The sequence below is a fragment of the Doryrhamphus excisus genome, chromosome 11 (genome assembly GCF_030265055.1).
Source record: "Doryrhamphus excisus isolate RoL2022-K1 chromosome 11, RoL_Dexc_1.0, whole genome shotgun sequence".
Taxonomy (NCBI): Eukaryota; Metazoa; Chordata; class Actinopteri; order Syngnathiformes; family Syngnathidae; genus Doryrhamphus; species Doryrhamphus excisus.
In genome coordinates, this window is record NC_080476.1 from 18,120,019 (window position 1) to 18,145,768 (window position 25,750).

General features: G+C 30.9%; 1 protein-coding gene across 1 annotated transcript in view; it reads right to left on the reverse strand.

Annotated features, from left to right (window-relative positions):
* tmtc2b (transmembrane O-mannosyltransferase targeting cadherins 2b) overlaps positions 1–25,750 on the reverse strand; it is a 115,726-nt gene that overhangs the window by 20,392 nt on the left and 69,584 nt on the right. Inside the window, exons 3-8 of the mRNA XM_058086234.1 lie at positions 24,246–25,080; positions 21,403–21,517; positions 18,275–18,360; positions 12,088–12,272; positions 10,503–10,581; positions 7,168–7,289 (exon numbers count right to left, since the gene is read on the reverse strand). Coding sequence (XP_057942217.1) covers positions 7,168–7,289; positions 10,503–10,581; positions 12,088–12,272; positions 18,275–18,360; positions 21,403–21,517; positions 24,246–25,080 — 1,422 coding nt within the window. The remainder of the gene's footprint in view (positions 1–7,167; positions 7,290–10,502; positions 10,582–12,087; positions 12,273–18,274; positions 18,361–21,402; positions 21,518–24,245; positions 25,081–25,750) is intronic.

A 25,750-nucleotide genomic window follows, 5' to 3' on the forward strand; every position in this document is an offset into this window, starting at 1 on the left:
GCGCCTCATAATACGGTGCGCCTTATGGAAAAAAGTTTAAAAATTTGTCATTCATTGAAGGTGCGCCTTATATATGGAAAAAGTTTTAAACTATGTCATTCATTGAAGGTGCGCCTTATAATGCGGTGCGCCTTATAGTGCGGAAAATACGGTACACAATTAAGACCGGTGACAATCTACAGTATATAACCCAGTGTGCTGCAATTAGCACCCAAATATGCATAGCATATGTACGTCCATATAGAACCCACACAGAACAAAACCAATGTTGCATTGTCTTATTTATTTCAGTCTTTGGGGAAAGAATACATTAAAAAACAAACCACAAAAAAAGTCCCCATAGACTTTGAACGTCCAATAAAATCCCGAAGAGAGTGCAGCTGGCCAATTGAAGTCCGGGTCGACTTTGACACATTCAGACTCTGATTGAGGCGCCACGTGATCTGATCAAACAAAACCACAGACGGTTTTAGCATTAACAAGGCAGCCATGATTACAGCAGGCTCTCTTAAAGGGACAGTAAGCCTGACATGAATAATGTATTCACTCCTTATAGACTCGAGTGGGAAATCCAGCCTGTGAGATCCGATAAAAAAGTAGGAAATTCCTCCCGGATTAAACTACTGGTGTAAAGTCATTATATTTTTATTTAAAAAAAAGGAGCTTCAGGAATAGATGCATAGCTTCAAGGTATAATGTGTTTAAACTTCATTTGCATGGAAATGAGAAGCAAATGTCAGCCATCTTCACAGATCCGGGAACAGGATCATTTTTTTTTGCTGCACGGTGGTCGAGTGGTTAGCGTGCATGCCACACAGCTAGGAAACCCAAGTTCGATTCCACCTTCGTCTATCTCCGTGAAGCAGTAGAAAATGAATGACTGAATTTTAACAAAAGTCGAAGCAAAAGTAAATTTTCAGGCTGCATGGTGGTGGAGTGGTTTCCGTGCACGCCACACAGCTAGGAAGCCCAAGTTCGATTCCACTTTCGTCTATCTCCGTGAAGCAGTAGAAAATGAATGAACGAATTTTGACAAAAGTCAAAGCAAAAGTAAATCTTCAGGCTGCACGGTGGTCGAGTGGTTAGCGCGCAGGCCACATAGCTAGGGAACCCAGGTTCGATTCCACCTTCGTCTATCTCCGTGAAGCGGTAGAAAATGAAAGAACGAATTTTGACAAAAGTCAAAGAAAAAGTAAATCTTCAGGCTGCATGGCGTACAAGTGGTTTTTGAGAAGGCCACACAGCTAGGGAACCCAAGTTCGATTCCACCTTCGGCTATCTCAGTGAAACGGTAGAAAATGAATGAACGAATTTTGACAAAAGTCAAAGCAAAAGTAAATCTTCAGGCTGCACGGTGATCGAGTGGTTATCGCGCAGGCCACACAGCTAAGAAACCCAAGTTCGATTCCACCTTCGGCTATCTCCGTGAAGTGGTAGAAAATGAATGAACTAATTTTGACAAAAGTCAAAGCAAAAGTAAATGTTCAGGCTGCATGGCGGACAAGTGGTTTTTGAGAAGGCCACACAGCTAGGGAACCCAAGTTCGATTCCACCTTCGGCTATCTCAGTGAAGCGGTAGAAAATTAATGAACGAATTTTGACAAAAGTCAAAGCAAAAGTAAATTATCAGGCTGCACGGTGGAAAGTGGTTTGTGCGAAAGACACACAGCTAGGGAAGCCAAGTTCAATTCCACCTTCGGCTATCTCAGTGAAATGGTAGAAGATGAATGAACGAATTTTAACAAAAGTCAAATCTTCAGGCTGCACATTGGACAAGTGGTTTGTGCGAAGGACACGCAGCTAGGACACCTAAGTTCGATTCCACCTTTGGCTATCTCCGTGAAACGATAGAAAATGAATGAACAAATTTTCACAAAAGTCACAGCAAAACTAAATCTTCAGGCTGCACCATGGTCGAGTGGTTAGCGCACAGGCCACACAGCTAGGAAACCCAAGTTCGATTCCACCTTTGGCTATCTCCGTGAAACGGTGGAAAATGAATGCAAAAGTAAATTTTCAGGCTGCACGGTTTGTCAAGTGGTTTGTGCGAAGGACACGCAGCTAGGAAACCTAAGTTTGATTCCACCTTTGGCTATCTCTGAAGCAGTAGAAAATGAATGAACGAATTTTGACAAAAGTCAAAGCAAAAGTAAATCTTCAGACTGCACGGTGGTCGAGAGGTTAGCACGCAGGCCACACAGCTAGGAAACCTAAGTTTGATTCCTTTTTTTTGTTTTAATTTAATTTAATTTATTTTTTTTGTCACATACCGAAGTACAATCAGTACAATCAGTAACTGTTACATTTGTTCACTTCCTGCTTTCCTAGTATAACGTTTTTTTGTTTGTTAATTTAATTTAATTTAATTTAATTTAATTTAATTTAATTTAATTTAATTTAATTTAATTTAATTTAATTTAATTTTATTTTTTTGTCACATACAAAAGTATGAGGTGACATAATGACATAATGGGTACCATAGTCAGCCTGAGTTCGATTCCACCCTCTGCAATTATTATTATTTTTTGCATGTCCAAAAACACGCTAGGTTAATTAGCGACTCCACAACAAAATAGAGCAGCGTTCCTTGGCAAAACATTGGATGTATTCGCTGTCAAAGCTGCCACCAGAACGCAAACAGAGTGGAAGGAATCCGCCCACTCCCACAATGGCATCTCTGTTTCTACTTTCTTTTAATTGTAGACTGCTCTTATTTCAATGTGTTGACATAATAGTTTGTGTTTTGGCTTAATAGTCGGAGCCTTACACCTCCATCTCTGGATAACGTCAGCATAGGGACTCCTTCCATGAAGCCTGGATGGTATTGACTGTTTTGACTGAATCAGTCCATCCATCTCTGGGCAGCAAGTGGCCTGACACGCCTCCTAATCCCCGAAGGAAAGTGGAGGTCATAAGAGGTCATAATAAAGTCAAGTCAAACATTTTTCCCACCTCAATTTGCCGGCCGTGCCTTTAACTACCAGGCCGACACCCACTGGGTTTTTTATTCCCTTCCACCCAAAGTGATAAAGATTAGCGGCAAGCTTTCTCCTGCAGTCTCTCCACTCTCAAGGTATGATACAATTTGATAAATCAATCATGACATCATAATAACGGAATTAGAAAGGGTACGGAAGAAGAGGATTAGTTCTGAACTGGGTCAAAAGCTACTTACGTAGCTGACAGGAAGCAATACGTCAAGCTAGGAGAATTTAATAATAAAAAATAATAAAAATAATGAAAATAATGAAAATTATGAAAATTATGAAAATTATGAAAATTATGAAAATTATGAAAATTATGAAAACAATTGTGAAAATTATGAAAATAATAAATAGTGAAAATTATGAAAATAACGAAAATTATGAAAAATATGAAAATAATGAAAATAATGAAAATAATGAAAATGATGAAAATGATGAAAATGATGAAAATAATGAAAATAATGAAAATTATGAAAATAATAATTAAATAAAATTAAATAAATAATACTTTTAATTTTATTTAATTTTTGTCACATGCCAACATTTTTTTTAACATGCATTTGAACATGCATCAACATTCCAATTGAGTGCATCCCATAATCAGTTCCCAGTTTCACATGTCCGAAAGGAGTAGGAAGAAGCAAAGCTTATTAAATCCTACCCCTCCATCTGGTACTTTTACAATCAGTAACTGTTACATTTGTTCACTTCCTGCTTTCCTAATATAGTTGAAGTTTTTATTTTTTGTTTTTTTTTTAATTTTTTGTCACGTACCAAAGTACAAGGTGATAAGAGCATCCAATGACATAATGGGTACTATAGTAACTGTCAATATAGTGATATATATAGCACATCATGACTGGTTAAGTTTTTTAATTTAATTTAATTTAATTTAATTTAATTTAATTTAATTTAATTTAATTTAATTTAATTTAATTTAATTTAATTTAATTTTAATTTTTTTGGTCACGTACCTAAGTAGGAGGTGATATGACCATACAATGACATAATGGGTACCATAGTCAATATAGTCAATATAGTGACATTTTTAGCTAATTGGTTATTTTTGAAAATATGAAATAGAAAGTCGAAATTAGGAGATAAAAAGTCGAAAATTAGGAGATAGAAAGTCGAAAATTAGGAGATAGAAAGTCGAAAATTAGGAGATAGAAAGTCAAAAGTAGGAGATTGAAAGTCGAAATTACGAGATAGAAAGTCGAAATTACGAGATAGAAAGTTAATTTAATTTTAAGAGAGTTAATTTAATTTTAAGAGAGTTAATTTAATTTTAAGAGAGTTAATTTAATTTTTAAAAAAGTTAATTTAATTTTAAAAAAGTAAATTTAATTTAAAAAAAAGTAAATTTAATTTGAAAAAAAGTTAATTTAATTTAATTTAATTTGTCACGTACCGAAGTACGAGTTGATATGACCATACAATGACATAATGGGTACCATAGTAACTGTCAATATAGTGATATTTTTAGCTAGGGGTCGGGTTATTTTTAGCCTTATGCATTATTTTAGCTGTTATTAACTATATTAGCAAGTTGAAGTATTTGTGATTTAAGAAATATAATAATAATAAATGGCTTTTTCCCGTCACGGAAAACTGAACACCTCCGGCACCAAACCGGAACGCTCGACTTGGAGACAAAAAACAACAAAAAAAACGACATTTGTGACATCGGTTCTGATTATAATAATTTTGGAAGTCTGGCTGTTAGTTTGCATACTTATGGAAAAATAAATAAACGGAAATTTAGATTTGGGTTGCACAAAATTTCGGAAAAAAATGTACAATATTCCAAATGGAGCTGCATCATAAAGCATCATAAATGACTTCAAATGAGCTTCAACGTTAACATAAACGAACCCAAATCTGTCAAAACATATTTTCCAATAAGCGGCACAATAATTCAGTCAAAATGATCGCTTTTGAAAAGTTCATAATTTTTCCAAAAATGTTCCAATTAAGAACTTTATTCTTTCTACAAGGGAAACAAGAAGCGACAGATCCAGGAAGAGTTTCAAGTGGAAATCCAGAGGAAATCCAGATGCCGTTGCACAGACTTTGGAACACAATTATGTCCTTTCATTAGGGCCCAGACTGAGGGGGGGCATGGGGGAGTGGGGGCTGGGCGGCTGTCAGCGAAGGAGAAAGTCCTCCTAGCTTCTATGGATCTCGTGTAATTTATTTATTTCTGTTCAGACGATCCTTTTTTTTTTTTAGTATTCTTAGCTTAGTTGGGATTTATACCAGGAACGCCCCCTTCACTGGGGGAGGGGGGCGGGGGGGTTTAATTAATGGGAGTATAAACTTGCCATGTGACATCCACAGCACGGCTTTAGGGCTTTAACCAAAGATGATATTCATACTGTAACCAGAACACATGAAGGGCAGATGATACTGTAATAAAACATGAAATAAAAATATATGATGGAAAATCTATTACTTTCATTTTCAGTGTATGGAAGCCCGTTTCTGCCACTGAAAAAAATAATTATCCCAATGGTAAATCGAACATTACGAGATAGAAAGTCGAAATTATGAGATAGTCGAAATTACGAGATGAAAAGTCAAAATTAGGAGGTTAAAAGTCAAAATTACGAGATTAAAAGTCCAAATTGCGAGATTAAAAGTCGAAATTACGAGATTAAAAGTCAAAATTATAAGATGAAAAGTCGAAATTACGAGTTAGAAAGTCGAAATTACGAGCTAGAAAGTCGTTATTATTAAATATATATATATATATACACATTATTATTAATATATAATATAAAATTATTAAATATATTATTATTAAATATATTAAATATATTATTATTATTATTAAATATATATACATACTTATAACACATTTTAATATATACATATTAATATATAATATAAAATTATTATATATATAAATATATATTATACATTATTATTAATATATAATAGAATATTATAAAATTAAATGTATTATTAAATATATATAAATTTATAATACATTATTAATAATATATAATATTATTAAATATATTAGTTATATTATTATTAAATATATAAAAATATGTATAACAAATTAGTATCAATATATAATGTACAATTATTAAATATATTATTATTGAATATATAAATATATATAATATAATTTGTATATCATATATTTGTTAAATATATTAAATGTATTATTATTAAATATATCATTATTAAATATACAAATATATATAATACATTATTATTAATATATAATATAAAATTATTAAATATATTATTAAATATATTATTATTATTAAATATATATACATACTTATAACACATTATTATTAATATATAATATAACATTTTTAAATATATATAAATATATATAATACATTATTAATAATATATAATATTATTAAATATATTAATTATATTATTATTAAATATATAAAAATATATATAACACATTATTATCAATATATAATGTACAATTATTAAATATATTATTATTGAATATATAAATATATATAATATAAATTTATTAAATATATTAAATGTATTATTATTACATATATCATTATTAAATATACAAATATATATAATACATAGGATTAATATATAAAATACAATTATTAAATATATTATTTTTAAATATATATATGCAACGATATTATTAATATATAATATAAAATTATAAAATATATTATCATGAAATATATATCATACATTATTATTAATATAGAACATAATATTATTACATATATTATTTATTTCATTGTCATAAAGAAAAGTATTCAACACAATTTATTTTCACAAGACGATACAAATCGATGTAGTCGCATCTCGACCCTCAAAAGCCGGTCGCCGGTTTCATGGAATCGCCCGTTGGCGTTTTCACGACTTGATGAATTGATTGATTGATTGCTTATCATGACAGGCCTAAAAGTTAGCCAAGTTGATGTCAACAAATCCATGAGTGGTAAATGTTGCTATTCAATAACACCATGATCCTTCTACCATTGTGGAATGTTGGGAAAACATTGTCAGGAATTCCATTTGGAGGATAATATTTATCTAGCGAGCCGTAGCAAAAAAAAAACGTATTTTTGCTCATGACTTCATTTAAGAGAGACACGAGTTAGTTCGATTCCCCTCAGAAGGAACATAATCACGGCTTTAAAAGCCAAAGCAAAGAGTGAAAACGGAGACGTCTTACTGTCATGGCCAGCAGTTTTCCGTAGGTGAGGTGTGCAGGAATGTGGTCCGGCTTGGCTCGCAGGGACTCTCGGTACCAGTGTTCGGCTTCAGTCAGTTTGTTTAGTCTCATATAGGCCTCTCCTGTGGGAGCGAAGGGAGGGGTCGGGTCAAGGGGTCAAGCTGTCAGAGGTTAAGAAATCACACATCTGCCGATGTAGAGCTCCAGCATCGAACCAGCATCCAAACCCAGAGGATGCAATCTGGCACGGTCTTTAAATGCTACTTTTGTACAAAATAACTTTTGGAATATAAGTCGCACTTTTTTTCATAGGTTGGCTTTTTTAACAGTAACTGTTACATTTGTTCACTTCCTGCTTTTGTAATATAATTTAAGTTTTTAAAATTTTTTTAAAGGTTTTTTTTGTATTTTTATTTATTTGTATTTTTATTTATTTATTTTTTTTAAATGTTCTAATAAAAATGTTTCTAATATAATTTAAGTTTTTTTTAATTTTTTAAAGTTTTTTTTTGTATTTTTATTTATTTGTACTTTTTTTTTTTTTTTAAATGTTTGTTCCGGACTAAAAGTCACACTTTTTTTAATAGGTTGGTTTTTTTTTTTACAGTAACTGTTACATTTGTTCACTTCCTGCTTTTCTAAAATAATTTAAGTTTTTTTAAGGTTTTTTTTGTATTTTTATTTATTTGTATTTTATTTGTATTTTAAAAAATTTTTTTTAAATGTATTTTCCGGACTATTAGTCGCACTTTTTTTTAATAGGTTGGCTTTTTTTTTTACAGTAACTGTTACATTTGTTCACTTCCTGCTTTTCCAATATAATTAATTTTTTTTTCAATTTTTTTAAGGTTTTTTTTGTATTTTTATTTATTTGTATTTTATTTGTACTTTAAAAAAAATTTATTTTCCGGACTACAAGTTGCATTTTTTTTCATAGGTTGGCTTTTTTACAGTAACTGTTACATTTGTTCACTTCCTGCCTTGCTAATATAATTTCATTTTAAAATTTTTTTTAAAAGTTTTAAAAGTTTTTTTTATTGTTATTTATTTATATTTTTTGTTTTTTATTTATTTATTTTTTAATGTATTTTCCGGGCTATAAGTCACACTTTTTTTCATAGGTTGGCTTTTTTATAGTAACTGTTAGATTTGTTCACTTCCTGCATTCCTAATATAATTTAAGTGTTTTTTTTTATTTGTACTTTTTATTTATTGTATATAAAGAAAAAAAGTGTCAAACACGAACCAAACATGTTTGTATTGTATTGTTAGTTTAAAGTCAAAATAATACTCATATTCCACATCATATGAAACAATAAGATATAACACGGAAAGGCCAAAGGCATCCGTGGAGTGGAACATTCCACAGCCCACCAGAGAGCTTTGGCGTTCAGCCCAACACGGCGCTAGCGATGACAGACGCTGCTCAGTGGCGTCTGACAAACAGCGTGAGGGCAGCACACGGAGTGAAAGTGAAAATACTTACGTATGAGCAGGTGTGCCAGATCGTCTCCGGAGAGACACGGCGCTAATCTGTTGGACTCGGGCGGCGTTTTAATAACGCGACAAGACGCGCGTCATATTGTATGCTAACTGAAAAATGCAGGCTAGCCGAGGCCAAGAATGTTAACCTGAGGTTCCACCGTAGCTTAGCTTCGCTAGCTCAGTGTCTGCTAATGACGCTGGACGGGATTTTTCCATGGGAAATAATGAAATTAGAAACCTTGAACCATGAGAGTCTTGAACCAGTCATGATGTGCTATATATACATATATTGACAGTATATTGATTATCCGTTTTTTAAATTTTTTTTTTTTGTATTTTTATTTATATTTTTATTTTTTTGTATTTTCCGTACTGTAAGTCACCCTTTTTTCCATAGGTTGGCTTTTTTACAGTAACTGTTACATTTGTTCACTTCCTGCCTTCCTAATATAATTTAAGTTTTTTCATTTTTAAGGTGTTTTTTTGTGTTTTTATTTATTTGTATTTTAAAATTTATTTTTTATGTATTTTTGTATTTTTATTTATTTGTATTTTATTTTATTTAACTTTTGTATTTTCTGGAAAAAAAGTTGCACTTTTTTTCATAGGTTGGATTTTTTACAGTAACTGTTACATTTGTTCACTTCCTATTTTCCTAATATAATTTAAGTTTTTTTTATTTTTTAAGTTTTTTTGTATTCTTATTCATTTTTATTTTATTTATTTATTTATTTTTTGCATTTTCCGGACTATAAGTCACACTTTTTTTCCCATAGGTTTTACAGTAACTGTTACATTTGTTCATTTGTTTTTTTTTTTTTAAGTTTTTTTTTTTTTTGGGGGGGGGGGTTATTGATTTGTATTTTATTTGTTTTTTATTTTATTTTATTTTTTAATTTATTTTCCGGACTATAAGTTGCACTTTTATTCATAGGTTGGCTGTTCCTGCGACTTATACTCCAGAGTGAGTACCCATTATGTCATTATGTCCCGCTAAATTTAAATAAATAAATAAATAAAAATAATACAAAAAAAATAATAACAAATTATTTAAAATGTTTAAAATTATTATAAGTTATTATTATAAAATGAATATCATTTTAAACATTTTAAATATTTTTTATTGATTAATTAATTATTATAAATTATTATAAAAAATTAATTTAATTTTAAACATTTTAAATAATTTTTAATTAATTTTTAAAATATTTTTGTATTATTTTTATTATTTATTTACTTAAATTTAGTGGGACATAATGACATAATGGGTACTCGCTCTGGAGTATAAGTCGCAGGACCAGCCAACCTATGAAAAAAAGTGCAACTTATAGTCCGGAAAATACATTAAATAAATAAATAAATAAAAAACAAATAAAATACAAATCAATAAAAAAAATAAAAAATAAAAAAAAACTTTGAAAAAAAATTATATTAGAAAGGCAGGAAGTGAACAAATGTAACAGTTACTGATTATAAAAGTACCAGATGGAGGGGTAGGATTTAATAAGCTTTGCTTCTTCCTACTCCTTTCGGACATGTGGAACTGGGAACTGATTATGGGATGCATTCAATTGTAATCTGATGCATGTTCAAATGAAATAAAACCATTACCATTACTAAAACCCACTAGTAGCTGGCCCAACACTGCTGGGTTCAAGTTCAGGTATATTTTGGTGAAATTCTAAATTAAATACAACCTTTATTAGTCACGGGTGAATAAATTAGCCGTATATTTCCAACACTAATCTAACCTTTTCGCTTCACTTCCGCTGAGTGTTATTTCTCTCCCAGTGAAGAAGAACAGCTGCTACGCTTTCAGCCGTGAATGAAACCAAAGCTCTCTTTCTTACCCATCATGTTGTACAGGCTCTGCGGTGCAAATTGCCTTGGCATTTTCTGTATGGCTTCTTTAAAGACAGACAAGGCCTCCTGCCAATGACAAACACAAGGAAAAGGAGGTGTGGGATGTTTGCATTAGAAACGGACACTGGAGTCAATACAAAGCGTGGAATCGGTGTGGGGGGGGGGGGGGGGGGGGGGGGGGTTGTTGTGTTCTGAACGTTTTCTGTGCAGGTTATTGTGTGTAGCTGCTCTAAAAGAGTTAATGCGGTTAATACAATAATACAAGTTAATACAAAGGATCAAAAAATTTGCATGCGTGGGTTTATTTTATTTTATTTATTTATTTAATTTTTTATTATTATTTTTTTAATTTAGTTTGCATGTTCTCCCCATGCATGCGTGGGTTTATTTTATTTTTATTTTTATTTTTATTTTTATTTTATTAAAACTGGTCTTAAAATTGCAATCATGGGTGAATGTCTGATCAAACCGTAAAAAAAAAGTCTTGAATCCTCACCTCCTGGTGATCGAGAACGTTTTCTGTGCAGGTTATTGTGTGTAGCTGCTCTTGAGGAGTTAATACAGTTAATACAATAATACAAGTTAATACAAAGGATCGAAAAATGTATTTTAATTTTTATTTTTTTTTAACTTTTTTTTTTTTTTTTTTTTTTAAACCTCACAGCTAGGAGACCAGGGTTCAATTCCACCCTTCGGTCATCTCTGTGTGGAGTTTGCATGTTCTCCTCGTTTATTTTATTTATTTATTTTATTTTTCATTATTATTATTTTTTTATTTAGTTTGCATGTTCTCCCCATGCATGCGTGGGTTTATTTATTTTTATTTTTATTTTTTTTTAAACTTTTTTTTTTAAATTTTTTAAACCTCACAGCTAGGAGACCAGGGTTCAATTCCACCCTCGGCCATCTCTGTGTGGCGTTTGCATGTTCTCCCCGTGCATGCGTGGGTTTATTTTATTTATTTATTTTATTTTTTATTATTATTATTTTTTTTAATTTAGTTTGCATGTTCTCCCCATGCATGCGTGGGTTTATTAATTTTAATTTTAATTTTAATTTTAATTTTAATTTTAATTTTAATTTTAATTTTAATTTTAATTTTAATTTTAATTTTAATTTTAATTTTAATTTTAATTTTAATTTTAATTTTAATTTTAATTTTTTTTAACTTTTAAAAAAAAAAATTTTAAACCTCACAGCTAGGAGACCAGGGTTCAATTCCACCCTCGGCCATCTCTGTGTGGAGTTTGCATGTTCTCCCCATGCATGCGTGGGTTTATTTTATTTATTTATTTTATTTTTTATTATTATTATTTTTTATTTAGTTTGCATGTTCTCCCCATGCATGCGTGTTTGTTTTATTTTTTTTATTTTTATTTTTATTTTTATTTTTATTTTTATTTTTATTTTTATTTTTATTTTTATTTTTATTTTTATTTTTATTTTTATTTTTATTTTTATTTTTATTTTTATTTTTATTTTTATTTTTATTTTTTTTTTAAAACTGGTCTTAAAATTGCAATCATGGGTGAATGTCTGATCAAACCGTAAAAAAAAGTCTTGAATCCTCACCTCCTGGTGTCCTTGCTCGTGGAGCTGCTTTCCCAGGTTGTACAGGCAGCTAGTGACCGAGCTCTTGTGGGCATGGGGGTCCTTCAGGTTCTCGTCTGGGATGTCGGCACAGGTCAGGAAAGTGCGCTTGGACTCCTCCAGGCGACCCTGATTCATCAGGATGATGCCTGTGTTCAAGTACGCCGCTGGTTTGGATAAACAAATACAGACAAAAGTAGCATAGATTAATTAATTTGCAACGAAAAAACACTGAAATTAATCCACACAAACAGGAATATTGGGGCCAAAAATGACGTTGTTACACTCGTAAATGTAATAACTGCTATTACTATTACATTTGTAAGAAATTATTCCATATGTGGGAAAGTGAAAAACTGTAAAGGTAATAACTTCCCACAAATGTAATATGAGACAAAATAATGATCTTTGAGGATTTTAACAAAATATTTTTTTCTTTTTTTATGGAAAAAATATTATTCAAATAGTATCATTTGAATATATCAAAGGAATCTTTAATTATTATATTATTATTACATTAAATTATTATTATTATTCAATTAAATGTAATTATTATTAAATTATTATTTTTAAATTAAATGTAATTATTATTAAATTATTATTTTTAAATTAAATGTAACTATTATTAAATTATTATTTTTAAATTACATGTAATTATTATTGAATTATTATTATTATTATATTTTATTATTTCTTTTGATTATTTCTTCCCCATATACACACAAAATCACACATACAATAATATACTGTAACTAAAACGCACATGTACGCCCACAAACAAAATGTAATAAATTATTCCATATGTGGGAAAGTGAAAAATTGTAAAGGTAATAACTTCCCACAAATGTAATATGAGACAAAATAATGATTTTTGTGGTTTTTGTTATTTGTTCTTTCTTCTTTTAATGAGGGAGAAAGTGTAGATGTCATTTTGAGGATTTTAACAAAATATTCATTTTTCTTTTTTTGTGGATAAAATATTATTCAAACAGTATCATTTGAATACATTAAAGGAATCTTTAATTATGAAATTATTATTACATTAAATTATTATTATTATTCAATTAAAGTAAATGTAATTATTATTAAATTATTATTTTTTTTTTATTAAATGTAATTATTATTGAATTATTATTATTATATTTTATTATTTCTTTTGATTATTTCTTCCCCATATACACACAAAATCACACATACAATAATATACTGTAACTAAAACGCACATGTACGCCCACAAACAAAATGTAATAATTTAAAATAAAAATTAAATTAAAATTACTACATATGTGGGAAAGTGAAAAACTGTAAAGGTAATAACTTCCCACAAATGTAATATGAGACAAAATAATGATTTTTGTGGTTTTTGTTATTTGTTCTTTCTTCTTTTAATGAGGGCGAAGGTGTAGATGTCATTTTGAGGATTTTAACAAAATTTTTTTTCTTTTTTTGTGGAAAAATATTATTCAAACAGTATCATTTGAATACATTAAAGGAATCTTTAATTATTGAATTATTATTAATTTATTATTACATTAAATTATTATTATTATTATTCAATTAAATGTAATTATTATTAAATTATTATTATTCAATTAAATGTAATTATTATTGAATTATTATTATTATATTTTATTATTTCTTTTGATTATTTATTCCCCATATAGACACAAAATCACACATACAATAATATACTGTAACTAAAACGCACATTTACACCCACAAACAAAATGTAATAATTTAAAATTAAAATTAAATTAAAATTATTACATATGTGGGAAAAGTGAAAAACTGTAAAGGTAATAACTTCCCACAAATGTAATATGAGACAAAATAATGATTTTTGTGGGTTTTGTTATTTGTTCTTTCTTCTTTTAATGAGGGAGAAGGTGTAGATGTCATTTTGAGGATTCTAACAAAATAATTTTTTTTTCCTTTTTTTTGTGGAAAAAATATTTTTCCAAAAATATTATTTGAATACATGAAAGGAATTTTTAATTATTAAATTATAATTTTTTTTAAATTAAAAAATGTAACATAATTGTGATAATTGCAATTGTTTTAATAAAATTTTATTACTATTATTATTATATTTTATTTTTTTTATTTTATTATTTCTATTTTTATTATTTCTTTTGACTGTCAAAATGTGCTTGGCGGTCGACAAATGAGCTTTCACGTGGACATATATCCTTTCTGTCAATCATTTGAAACCCGAGAAGTGAAGGTTGTACATCTACGTACGTATGTGTGGTCTTACCCCAAGAATGAACCATCTATGCGATATACATTTAAAAAGTCTCCTGTGGGATATTTGAATGATTGGCATCATTTTTGCAAAGTCAAAAACAGCAATAAGCAATTTGGGAATAATAAGAAAATCCCGTCAAGTTCGTCATTTGGAATGTACCAACTAGCCCAACTTGTATGTACTATAAAAACAGTCATATCAAATAAAAATAGCGCTGAGTAATGGCGGTAACGAGAAAAGATAACAACATTCTCCTCCAGCCTTCAAGCTAATTAATTACCTCAGTTGTCGGCTAACGGACAAGATAATTGCTCGCTGAATCGAAACGTTCTAGTTTGACTGTGATCGTGATTGGATCTTTAATTAATTCGAGGCAGACGGAACAGATATTTCGGACTTTGTGTGTATCTGTCATTGACCGATGGGTAGAACAATAGGGAACTCATTTATTGTGTTGTCAAGACCTGGTCAAGACCTGGGGACATTTGTAGTCATGAGGGAGTGAACCCGCTAAAGATAACCTTGTCTTCGTTATCTCTACCAATTATGATGAAGACATGACCTTGACGAAGTGACTTACGAACGTTTACAGTTTGGCGGTGAATTGTTTGATTGATTGTTTGTTGTCTTGGCCCAAAACGGTTTGCGGTACAACATTGTTTACCATCCGTGACTTTTGGGATCATATGGTCAAAGAGCCAAAGATTAGTTGGGTGAAATCCATTCCCTGGTTGGGCGCCAAACATTGGGTTGCCCCGCTAACATCTTATGGAACAGCCCAAAACAGTTTGCGATACAACATTCCTCATTTGTTTACCATCTGTGACTTTTGGGATCATTTGGTCAAAGAGCCGAATATTAGTTGGTTGAAATACATCCCCTGGTTGGGCGCCAAACATTGGGTTGCCCCTCCAACATCTTATGGAACAGCCCAGAACGGTTTGCAGTACAACACTGTTTACCATTTGTGACTTTCATTTGGGATCATTTGGTCAAAGAGCCGAATATTAGTTAGTTGAAATACACCCTCTGGTTCTGGTTTCAGAACCCATGTTCTGAAACAAACCCTAAATGTTGCCCCGCCAACATCTTATGGAACAGCCCAAAACGGTTTCCGATACAACATTGCCCATCTGTTTACTATCCGTGACTTTTGGGATCATTTGGTCAAAGAGCCGAAAATAGTTGGTTGAAATACATCCCCTGGTTGTCCGCCAAACATTGGGTTGCCCCGCTAACATGTTATGGAACAGCCCAAAACGGTTTCCGATACAACATTGCTTATTTGTTTACCATCCGTGACTTTTATTTGGGATCATTTGGTCAAAGAGCCGAAGATTAGTTGGTTGAAATACATACATCCCCTGGTTGTTTCAGAACCCATGTTCTGAAACAAACCCCAAATGTTGCCCCGCCAACATCTTATGGAACAGCCCAAAACAGTTTGCGATACAACATTTCTCATCTGTTTACCATCCGTGACTTTTGGGATTATTTAGTCAAAGAGTCGAAGATTAGTTGGTTGAAATACACCCCCTGGTTGTCCGCCAAACATTGGGTTGCCCCGCTAACATGTTATGGAACAGCCCAAAACGGTTTCCGATACAACATTGCCCATCTGTTTACCATCCGTGACTTTTATTTGGGATCATTTGGTCAAAGGGCCGATGATTAGTAGGTTGAAATACATCCCCTGGTTGGGCGCCAAACATTGGTCAAATGTTGCCCCGTCAACATCTTATGGAACAGCCCAAAACAGTTTGCGATACAACATTGCCCATTTGTTTACCATCCGTGACTTTTGGGATCATTTGGTCAAAGAGCCGAATATTAGTTGGTTGAAATACATCCCCTGGTTGGGCGCCAAACATTGGGTTGCCCCTCCAACATCTTATGGAACAGCCCAAAACGGTTTGCGGTACAACATTGCTCATTTGTTTACCATTTGTGACTTTTATTTGGGATCATTTGGTCAAAGGGCCGAAGATTAGTTGGTTGAAATACACCCCCTGGTTGTTTCAGAACCTATGTTATGAAACCAACCCCAAATGTTGCCCCGCCAACATCTTATGGAACAGCCCAAAACAGTTTCCGATACAACATTGCCCATTTGTTTACCATCCGTGACTTTTATTTGGGATAATTTGGTCAAAGAGCCGAATATTAGTTGGTTCAAATACACCCTCTGGTTATTTCAGACCATGGGTTCTGAAACCAAGCCCAGATGTTGCCCCGCCAACATCTTATGGAACAGCCCAAAACGGTTTGTGGTACAACATTGCCCATTTGTTTACCATCCGTGACTTTTGGGATCATTTGGTCAAAGAGCTGAAGATTAGTTGGTTGAAATACACCCCCTGGTTGTCCGCCAAACATTGGGTTGGTTTCAGAACATAGGTTTGGGCTGTTCCAACATCTTATGGAACAGCCCAAACGGTAAACGGTTTGCGGTACAATACTGTTTACCATTTGTGACTTTCATTTGGGATCATTTGGTCAAAGAGCTGAAGATTAGTTGGTTGAAATACAACCTCCGGTTGGACGCCAAACATTGGGTTTCCCCGCCAACATCTTATGGAACAACCCAAAACGGTTTCCGATACAACATTGCCCATCTGTTTACTATCTGTGACTTTTGGGATCATTTGGTCAAAGAGCCGAAGATTAGTTGGTTGAAATACATCCCCTGGTTGGGCGCCAAACATTGGGTTGCCCCGCCAACATCTTATGGAACAGCCCAAAACGGTTTCTGATACAAAATTGCCCATTTGTTTACCATACGTGACTTTTGGGATTATTTGGTCAAAGAGCCGAAGATTAGTTGGTTGAAATACACCCTCTGGTTATTTCAGACCATGGGTTCTGAAACCAAGCCCAAATGTTGCCCCGCCAACATCTTATGGAACAGCCCAAAACGGTTTCAGATACAACATTGTTCATTTGTTTACCATCTGTGACTTTTATTTGGGATAATTTGGTCAAAGAGCCGAAAATTAGTTGGTTGAAATACATCCCCTGGTTGGGCGCCAAACATTGTGTTACCCCTCTAACATCTTATGGAACAGCCCAAAACTGTTTGCGGTAAAACACTGTTTGCCATTCGTGACTTTCATTTGGGATCATTTGGTCAAAGAGCCGAAAATTAGTTGGTTGAAATACACCCTCAGGTTGTTTCAGACCATGGGTTCTGAAACCAACCCCAAATGTTGCCCCGCCAACATCTTATGGAACAGCCCAAAACAGTTTGCGATACAACATTTCTCATCTGTTTACCATCCGTGACTTTTGGGATTATTTGGTCAAAGAGCCGAAGATTAGTTGGTTGAAATACATCCCCTGGTTGTCCACAAACATTGGGTTGCCCCGCTAACATCTTATGGAACAGCCCAAAACGGTTTGTGGTACAACATTGCCCATTTGTTTACCATCCGTGACTTTTGGGATTATTTGGTCAAAGAGCCGAAAATTAGTTGGTTGAAATACACCCCCTGGTTTTCCACCAAAATTGCGTCCAGAAACCAAAAAATCTGACGTTGGGTTAGTTTCAGAACATGGGTTCTTCAGACTTTGTTTTCTGCCATAATTGACGTTTTCCAACAAAACGTAAAACTGGCGACTTTCAGGACCACTGAAAAATAATAATAAACATAACAGTTTCAACAGTGTCTTCACACTGCGGCGCTAATCATAAGGATAAGTGGACGTAAGAGAAAGGAACTTCCTGCTGGAATGAATCATAAATGACATCACGTGTTGATGTTGACTCGGCTTTCCAAGCAGCAGCTGTAGACCAGCTACCCTTTGCCACTTATCCCGCCGGCCTCACATAACATAACAACCTCGGCTCACTGTTGCCCGGATACGCCGTAGCCGCAACCACAGGAGCTGGAGATTGTCAATAAAAGGAAAAGCTGTACTTACAGGCCAGCGTTGGCCGACTCCCAATGGCCAGCTTGTAGTAGTGAAGTGCCTCGGAGAACTTGTTGCTCTCCTGAAGCAACAAACCACTGCAACGGAAAAAAACAAAATCCCGACGGATACGAGGTGTTAGATATAAAATCCCAGTATGATACGACATTCTTGAGGGAATTTTACAGTAAATTCTTTACTAGAACTTGTTAAAATGTTAAAATTAAAATCCACAAATTGAAATGAAAACTAAAATTAACTAACATTCAAAAGCTAAAATTAAAATGTTGAAATGTTAAAATGTTAAAATGTTAAAATGTTAAAATGTTAAAATGTTAAAATGTTAAAACATTAAAATCCACAAATTGAAATGAAAACTAAAATTAACTAACAACAATCAAATGTTAAAATGTTAAAATATTAAAATGTTAATATTAAAATCCACAAATTGAAATGAAAACTAAAATTAACTAACATTCAAAAGCTAAAATTAAAATGTTGAAATGTTAAAATGTTAAAATTAAAATCCACAAATTGAAATGAAAACTAAAATTAACTAACATTCAAAAGCTAAAATTTAAATGTTGAAATGTTAAAATATTAAAATATTAAAATGTTAACATTAAAATCCACAAATTGAAATGAAAACTAAAATTTAATTAACTAACAACAATCAAATGTTAAAATGTTAAAATGTTAAAATTAAAATCCACAAATTGAAATGAAAACTAAAATTAATTAACATTCGAAAGCTAAAATTAAAATGTTAAAATGTTAAAATGTTAAAATGTTAAAATATTAAAATGTTAAAATGTTAAAATGTTAAAATGTTAAAATGTTAAAATGTTAACATTAAAATCCACAAATTGAAATGAAAACTAAAATTAACTAACATTCAAAAGCTAAAATTAAAATGTTGAAATGTTAAAATGTTAACATTAAAATCCACAAATTGAAATGAAAACTAAAATTAACTAACAACAATCAAATGTTAAAATGTTAAAATGTTAAAATATTAAAATTAAAATCCACAAATTGAAATAAAAACTAAAATTATCTAACATTCAAAAGCTAAAATTTAAATGTTGAAATGTTAAAATGTTAAAATGTTAGAATGTTAAAATGTTAAAATGTTAAAATGTTAAAATGTTAAAATGTTAAAATTAAAATCCGCAAATTGAAATGAAAACTAAAATTAACTAACAATCAAATGTTAAAATGTTAAAATTAAAATCCACAAATTGAAATGAAAACTAAAATTAACAACATTCAAAATGTTAAAATGTTAAAATGTTAAAATCCACAAATTGAAATGAAAACTAAAATTAACTGACAACATTTAAAACCTAAAATCAAAATATTAAAATGTAAAAAAAATATTAAAAATGAAATATTATTAAATACAATTACAATTACAATAAAAAAAAACAAGTTTGATGCATTTACATTCTTGAGGGACTTTTACAGTAAATTCTTTACTAGAACTTTCCTAGGATTTGAATATCTTCTGCATGTGTACATCCATCTACAGTAAATGTACTATCATCCATCTACAGTAAATGTACTATCATTACGAGTTGGGGATGTTATGCGTTTCCCAGAGGCTTCCAGTACGCTACTTCTACCCGTCAGATAGACGGCACCGCAGGGAAAAGACAAGGCGATAGGACACCCCCTTTGGGAATAAGGGAATGATCAATGGGATGTGGAGAAAGGGAGAGCCTCCATTTGATGGAGAACACACGTTGTGTCAACACACAGCCAATAGAGTGGACTGCTAAAGATTCTTCTCAGGAGGATTTTACACTACACTGCAAAAAATGACATGTAGGCATGATTACACGTCTGAAATACAGGTTAAAATGACTTTTTTCCATAAATTGAAATGAAAAATAAAATTAACAATATTCAAAAGCTAATATTAAAATATTAAAATATTAAAATATTAAAATATTAAAATATTAAAAATATTAAAAATATTAAAAATATTAAAAATATTAAAAATATTAAAATATTAAAAATATTAAAAATATTAAAAATATTAAAAATATTAAAAAATATTAAAAATGTTAAAAATGTTAAAAATGTTAAAAATATTAAAATATTAAAATATTAAAATATTAAAATATTAAAACATTAAAATATTAAAATATTAAAATGTTAAAATCCACAAATTGAAATGAAAACTAAAATTAAATAACAACATTCAAAAGCAAATGTTAAAATGTTAAAATGTTAAAATGAAAATCCACAAATTGAAATGAAAACTAAAATTAAAATGTTAAAACATTAAAATGTAAAAATCCACAAATTGAAATGAAAACTAAAATTAAAATGTTAAAATGTTAAAATCCACAAATTGAAATGAAAACTAAAATTAACTAACAACATTCAAAAGCTAATGTTAAAATTTTAAATGTTAAAATATTAAAATCCACAAATTGAAATGAAAACTAAAATTAACTAACATTCAAAAGCTAATATTAAAATATTAAAATATTAAAACCCACCAATTGAAATGAAAACTAAAATTAACAACATTTAAAAGCTAAAATCAAAATATAAAAAATATAAAAAAATATTTAAAAAAAGTATTAAATACAATTATACAATTACAATTACACAATATAATACAATTACAATACAAAAAACAAAAAAATATATACAATTATTATTAATACAATTATTACATGTAGCTGCTACTGTTTATCATTTACTTTTTTCTTCATTTTTGTTTTTTTTTACATTTTCAAGTATTTCAACTTTAACTTTATTCCCATAACATTTATTGAGTAAATCATCCACAACCTAATATTTGAAAAAATACAATTTTGTTAGTTATTTTTGTTAGTTTTTCATAATATTACAACTTAAAACAATATTTTTCTTAATGATTCAACTTAGTTTTTTCCCTCATAATATTCAAAAATTATTCTTGTAAAATTATGACTATTTCCTCATTAGATACCCATTTTTTCCTTAATATTTGGACTTTATTATTTTCTTTTAGCATTGGTAAAACATCCAGTAAACATGCAAACACACTTGAGAGGATTTGACAACAGTCACAGGTTAGTAGCATAAATCGACAGGTTGACTAAAAACTACCACTGACTGGAAATACTACGATGCAAACTCACAGGTTGTACAGCATGTCCGCCATGTTACTGCGATAATGGAGCGCGTTTCTGTAGGCTTGTTCCGCCTCCTCCATCTTGCCCTGGTTCTTCAGGATGTTTCCCAGGTTGCCCCACGCTGTCAGATCCCCAAAAAGAGAATCTTTAGGGTTAGGGTTAGGGTTAGGGTTAGGGTTAGGGTTAGGGTTAGCAAAATTCATAAATGACAACTTTCAAAGCTTTTGGAATAGACGTAGGAAAAAATTTAAAATAAATAAAATAAATAATTAATTAAACAAAAAAGAAAATAAATATGAAAATAAATATGAAAATAAATAAAATAAATAAAATAAATAAAATAAATAAAATAAATAAAATAAATAAAATAAATAAAATAAATAAAATAAATAAAATTAGGAAAGCAGGAAGTGAACAAATGTAACAGTTACTGATTGTAAAAGTACAGAGGGTGGAATTGAACCCTCAACAACTTTCAAAGCTTTCGGAATAGACGTAGGAATTTTTTTTTAAATAAATAAAATAAATAATTAATTAAACAAAAAATAAAACAAATATATGAATAAAATTAGGAAAGCAGGAAGTGAACAAATGTAACACTGATTGTAAAAGTACCAAGGGTGGACTTGAACCGTGGTCTCCTAGCTGTGAGGTCTGTGCGCTAACCACTCAACACTCGACTCAAAAATATTAAAATATTAAAATATTAAAATATTAAAATATTAAAATATTAAAATATTAAAATATTAAAATATTAAAATATTAAAATATTAAAATATTAAAATATTAAAATATTAAAATATTAAAATATTAAAATAGAAATGAAAACTAAAATTAACTAACATTCAAAAGCTAAAATTAAAATATTAAAATGAAAACTAAAATTAACTAACATTCACAAGCTAAAATATTAAAATATTAAAATATTAAAATATTAAAATATTAAAATATTAAAATATTAAAATATTAAAATATTAAAATATTAAAATATTAAAATATTAAAATCCACAAATTGAAATGAAAACTAAAATTAACATTCAAAAGCTAAAATAAAAATGTTAAAATGTTAAAATGGGAAAATAGGAAAATATGAAAATCCACAAATTGAAATGAAAACTAAAATTAACATTCAAAAGCTAATATTAAAATATTAAAATATTAAAATATTAAGCTTCTTAAGCTTGCCTGACTCATTTGTGCCTCGAGTTGTTTACACTAAAATGATGTTAGTGTGTGATGTTAAAATGATGAATGTTAAAATGATCCCTGAATTTCACACTTCAGGCAATTGGTAACCTAGCAATCTTTGAGGCTGTGATTCCAGCTAAATTATACCTGAAAGCTGCCGCTCTGTTCGCTTGACTGTTGGCCAAAGCAAACAGGAGCGATATTTGAAAGGGAAATGAGCTACCATGACGTTGCCTCATGCAAATCGATGCAGGAACGGGAACAACCACAACAACGAGAACAAAGATTTGGACGGAATTCTGTGGATGCTGGTGTATATTAGATTTCCTGTCGGAAGGCGCCAATCATAAAAAGTGCTATGACAGTGATGCCCTTCCAAGCAGGAGGGAGGACATCCAGATCATCAAAAAAAACAAAAGACGCTAGTACAAATATGAAAGCCTTGGTATGTACATGCACACGACGTTCATGACGTTACTGGCATAAGTGGTTCTCATGTACTATTATTATTATTATTATTATTATTATTATTATTATTATTATTATTATTATTATTATTATTATTATTATTATTATTATTATTATTATTATGAAGGAGTAGGAAGAAGCAAAGCTTATTAAATCCTACCCCTCCATCTGGTACTTTTACAATCAGTAACTGTTACATTTGTTCACTTCCTGCTTTCCTAATATATATATATTTTTAAATAATTTTTTAAAATAATTTTTACAATTAAAAAAAATATATTTTTATTTATTTGTTTATTTAAATTTAGCGGGACTTTGAGGTGAAGCAAAGCTTATTAAATCCTATCCCTCCATCTGGTACTTTTACAATCAGTAACTGTTACATTTGTTCACTTCCTGCTTTCCTAATAAAATTATTATTTTTAAATATTTTTTAAATAATTTTTTCAATATATATTTTTAATTATTTTATTTATTTATTTAAATTTAGCGGGACTTTCAGGTGAAGCAAAGCTTATTAAATCCTACCCCTCCATCTGGTACTTTTACAATCAGTAACTGTTACATTTGTTCACTTCCTGCTTTCCTAATAATTTTTTTTTAATTAAATAATTTTTTAATAAAATTTTTTATATTTTTTTTTCATTATTTTTAGCAGGACTTTCAGGTGAAGCAAAGCTTATTAAATCCTACCCCTCCATCTGGTACTTTAACAATCAATAACTGTTACATTTGTTCACTTCCTGCTTTCCTAATAATTTTTTTTAAATTAGATAATTTTTAAATAAATTTTTTTATATATTTTTTTATTATTTTTAGCGGGACTTTCAGGTGAAGCAAAGCTTATTAAATCCTACCCCTCCATCTGGTACTTTTATAATCAATAACTGTTACATTTGTTCACTTCCTGCTTTCCTAATATAGTTTGTTTTTTAAAATTTTTAAATTTATTTAAATTTTAAATTAAATTTTTCCCTTTGAGCGGGTACAAGATACCTCAATCGGATTGGGGAAAGGAATATTCCACCCCCGTGAATCCCATTATATATTCATTCGGATTGGCACTTTTCTTTCGGAATGAGGTGTATACAAAAGTTCAATTCCTTCCGTTTGAGCAAATAAACCGAATGCAATTGGACTATTTGGGTCCATGTATACGTGGCTAGCGTCAGTTGAAAAAAAGACTAACTTACCTTTAGCAGGATTGACGGAAATCCCTGACTTGTAGAGCATCTCCTCGTTCTCCCAATCTTTGTTCCTCAAAACAGTCTTCACCCCAAAGAGCAGAATCAGAGCTGCGCTGCAATAAACCAGCAAAGTCCTGGAGGACTTGTGTCGCAGTCGGACGTACAGAGACCTCAACCCCACGGACACCAGCAGGCAAAATCCCATACTTGGGATGTAGAGAACTCGTTCGGCTATGACGAATCCAACGTAGAAAAAGAGGTTAGTAGCGGGGAGGAACGGGATAGCTAAAAGTCCGAGCGAAAACACGACAACGTTTTCAGTCACGGGTAGCAAAGTCCTGCCCTCGTGGAGTTTTTTGGTACCGTTCTGTGCACCGTTCTTGCAGGAAATTCCGCCATGTTCTTGCTCGTGATGCTGGTAGCTGTATCCGTTGGTATTCCCGTTCTTTCCGTTGGTAAACAAAGTCGCTTTCCCATTGGTATCCGTTCCCTTGGATTTGGGCGGCTTCCCGACACTGATCCAAACCAGCGACGACAGTCCGAAGTAGAAGATAACCGTATGAAGATTCCGCCAATCGGTAATGCTCTTAATCAGAGGCAGGGTGTCCATCGACCAATCAAAACTGAGCGTATTCGGGCAAAGAAGAAGCCAGAAATTCATTGCAGGAAGGTACAAGAAGGTTAGAGTCCTGGTGAGTAGAGACGGGGAGTCCGCTGCTGGGTTGTCGGAGTTGGAAAAATTTGGGGGTTTGTTGCCCATCCAGTAGAAGCGGCAGGCCAGCAGGGCGGCGCCCCAGACTGCCAGCAGGAATATATTTAGCAGCAGCTGGGCGTTATTTCTCTGAAACGGAAAACACAGAAACGTCAGTCAAAAACCGAACAAAATAGCTGTAGGACGGAGTATACTGAAAAATTCGATTTATGAGTCATTACTATTATTATTTTATTCATTTGTTCTTGGAACTTCTCGTCAACTTCTCGTACTTAAATGGTTTCATCAAAAAAGTTCTTCTGAACAAAACCAGAATCAGTACCAGACCACAACGGTGAGGTCCTGCGTGAATAAACTTAAAAAAAAAACTGTGTTAATTAGTTGCTTGGTGGCTAATTCCCAATTTAATTCCCCATTTATGCAACAATCGGATACTGTGGAATCAACCCAAGTGCTCATTTGGAATTTAAACACTTTTTTTTTTTTTTTATCATTTTAGTAACATTCTTATAATACTTCTCGACAAGACAGGAGAAATATGATCTCAGGGAAGAACTAGCATACGTAACAAAAAAATAAATAAAACAAAATTACAATAAAATTTAAAAATACACAAATAAAAATTAATAAAATAAAGTAAAAAAAAAACAAACAAAAAATTAAATTATATTAGGAAAGCAGGAAGTGAACAAATGTGGAGAAATATGATCTCAGGGAAGAACTAGCGTATGTGACAAAAAAAATTTATAACAAAAGTAAATAAATAAATAAAAAGTAATAAAATAAAGTACAAAAAAAA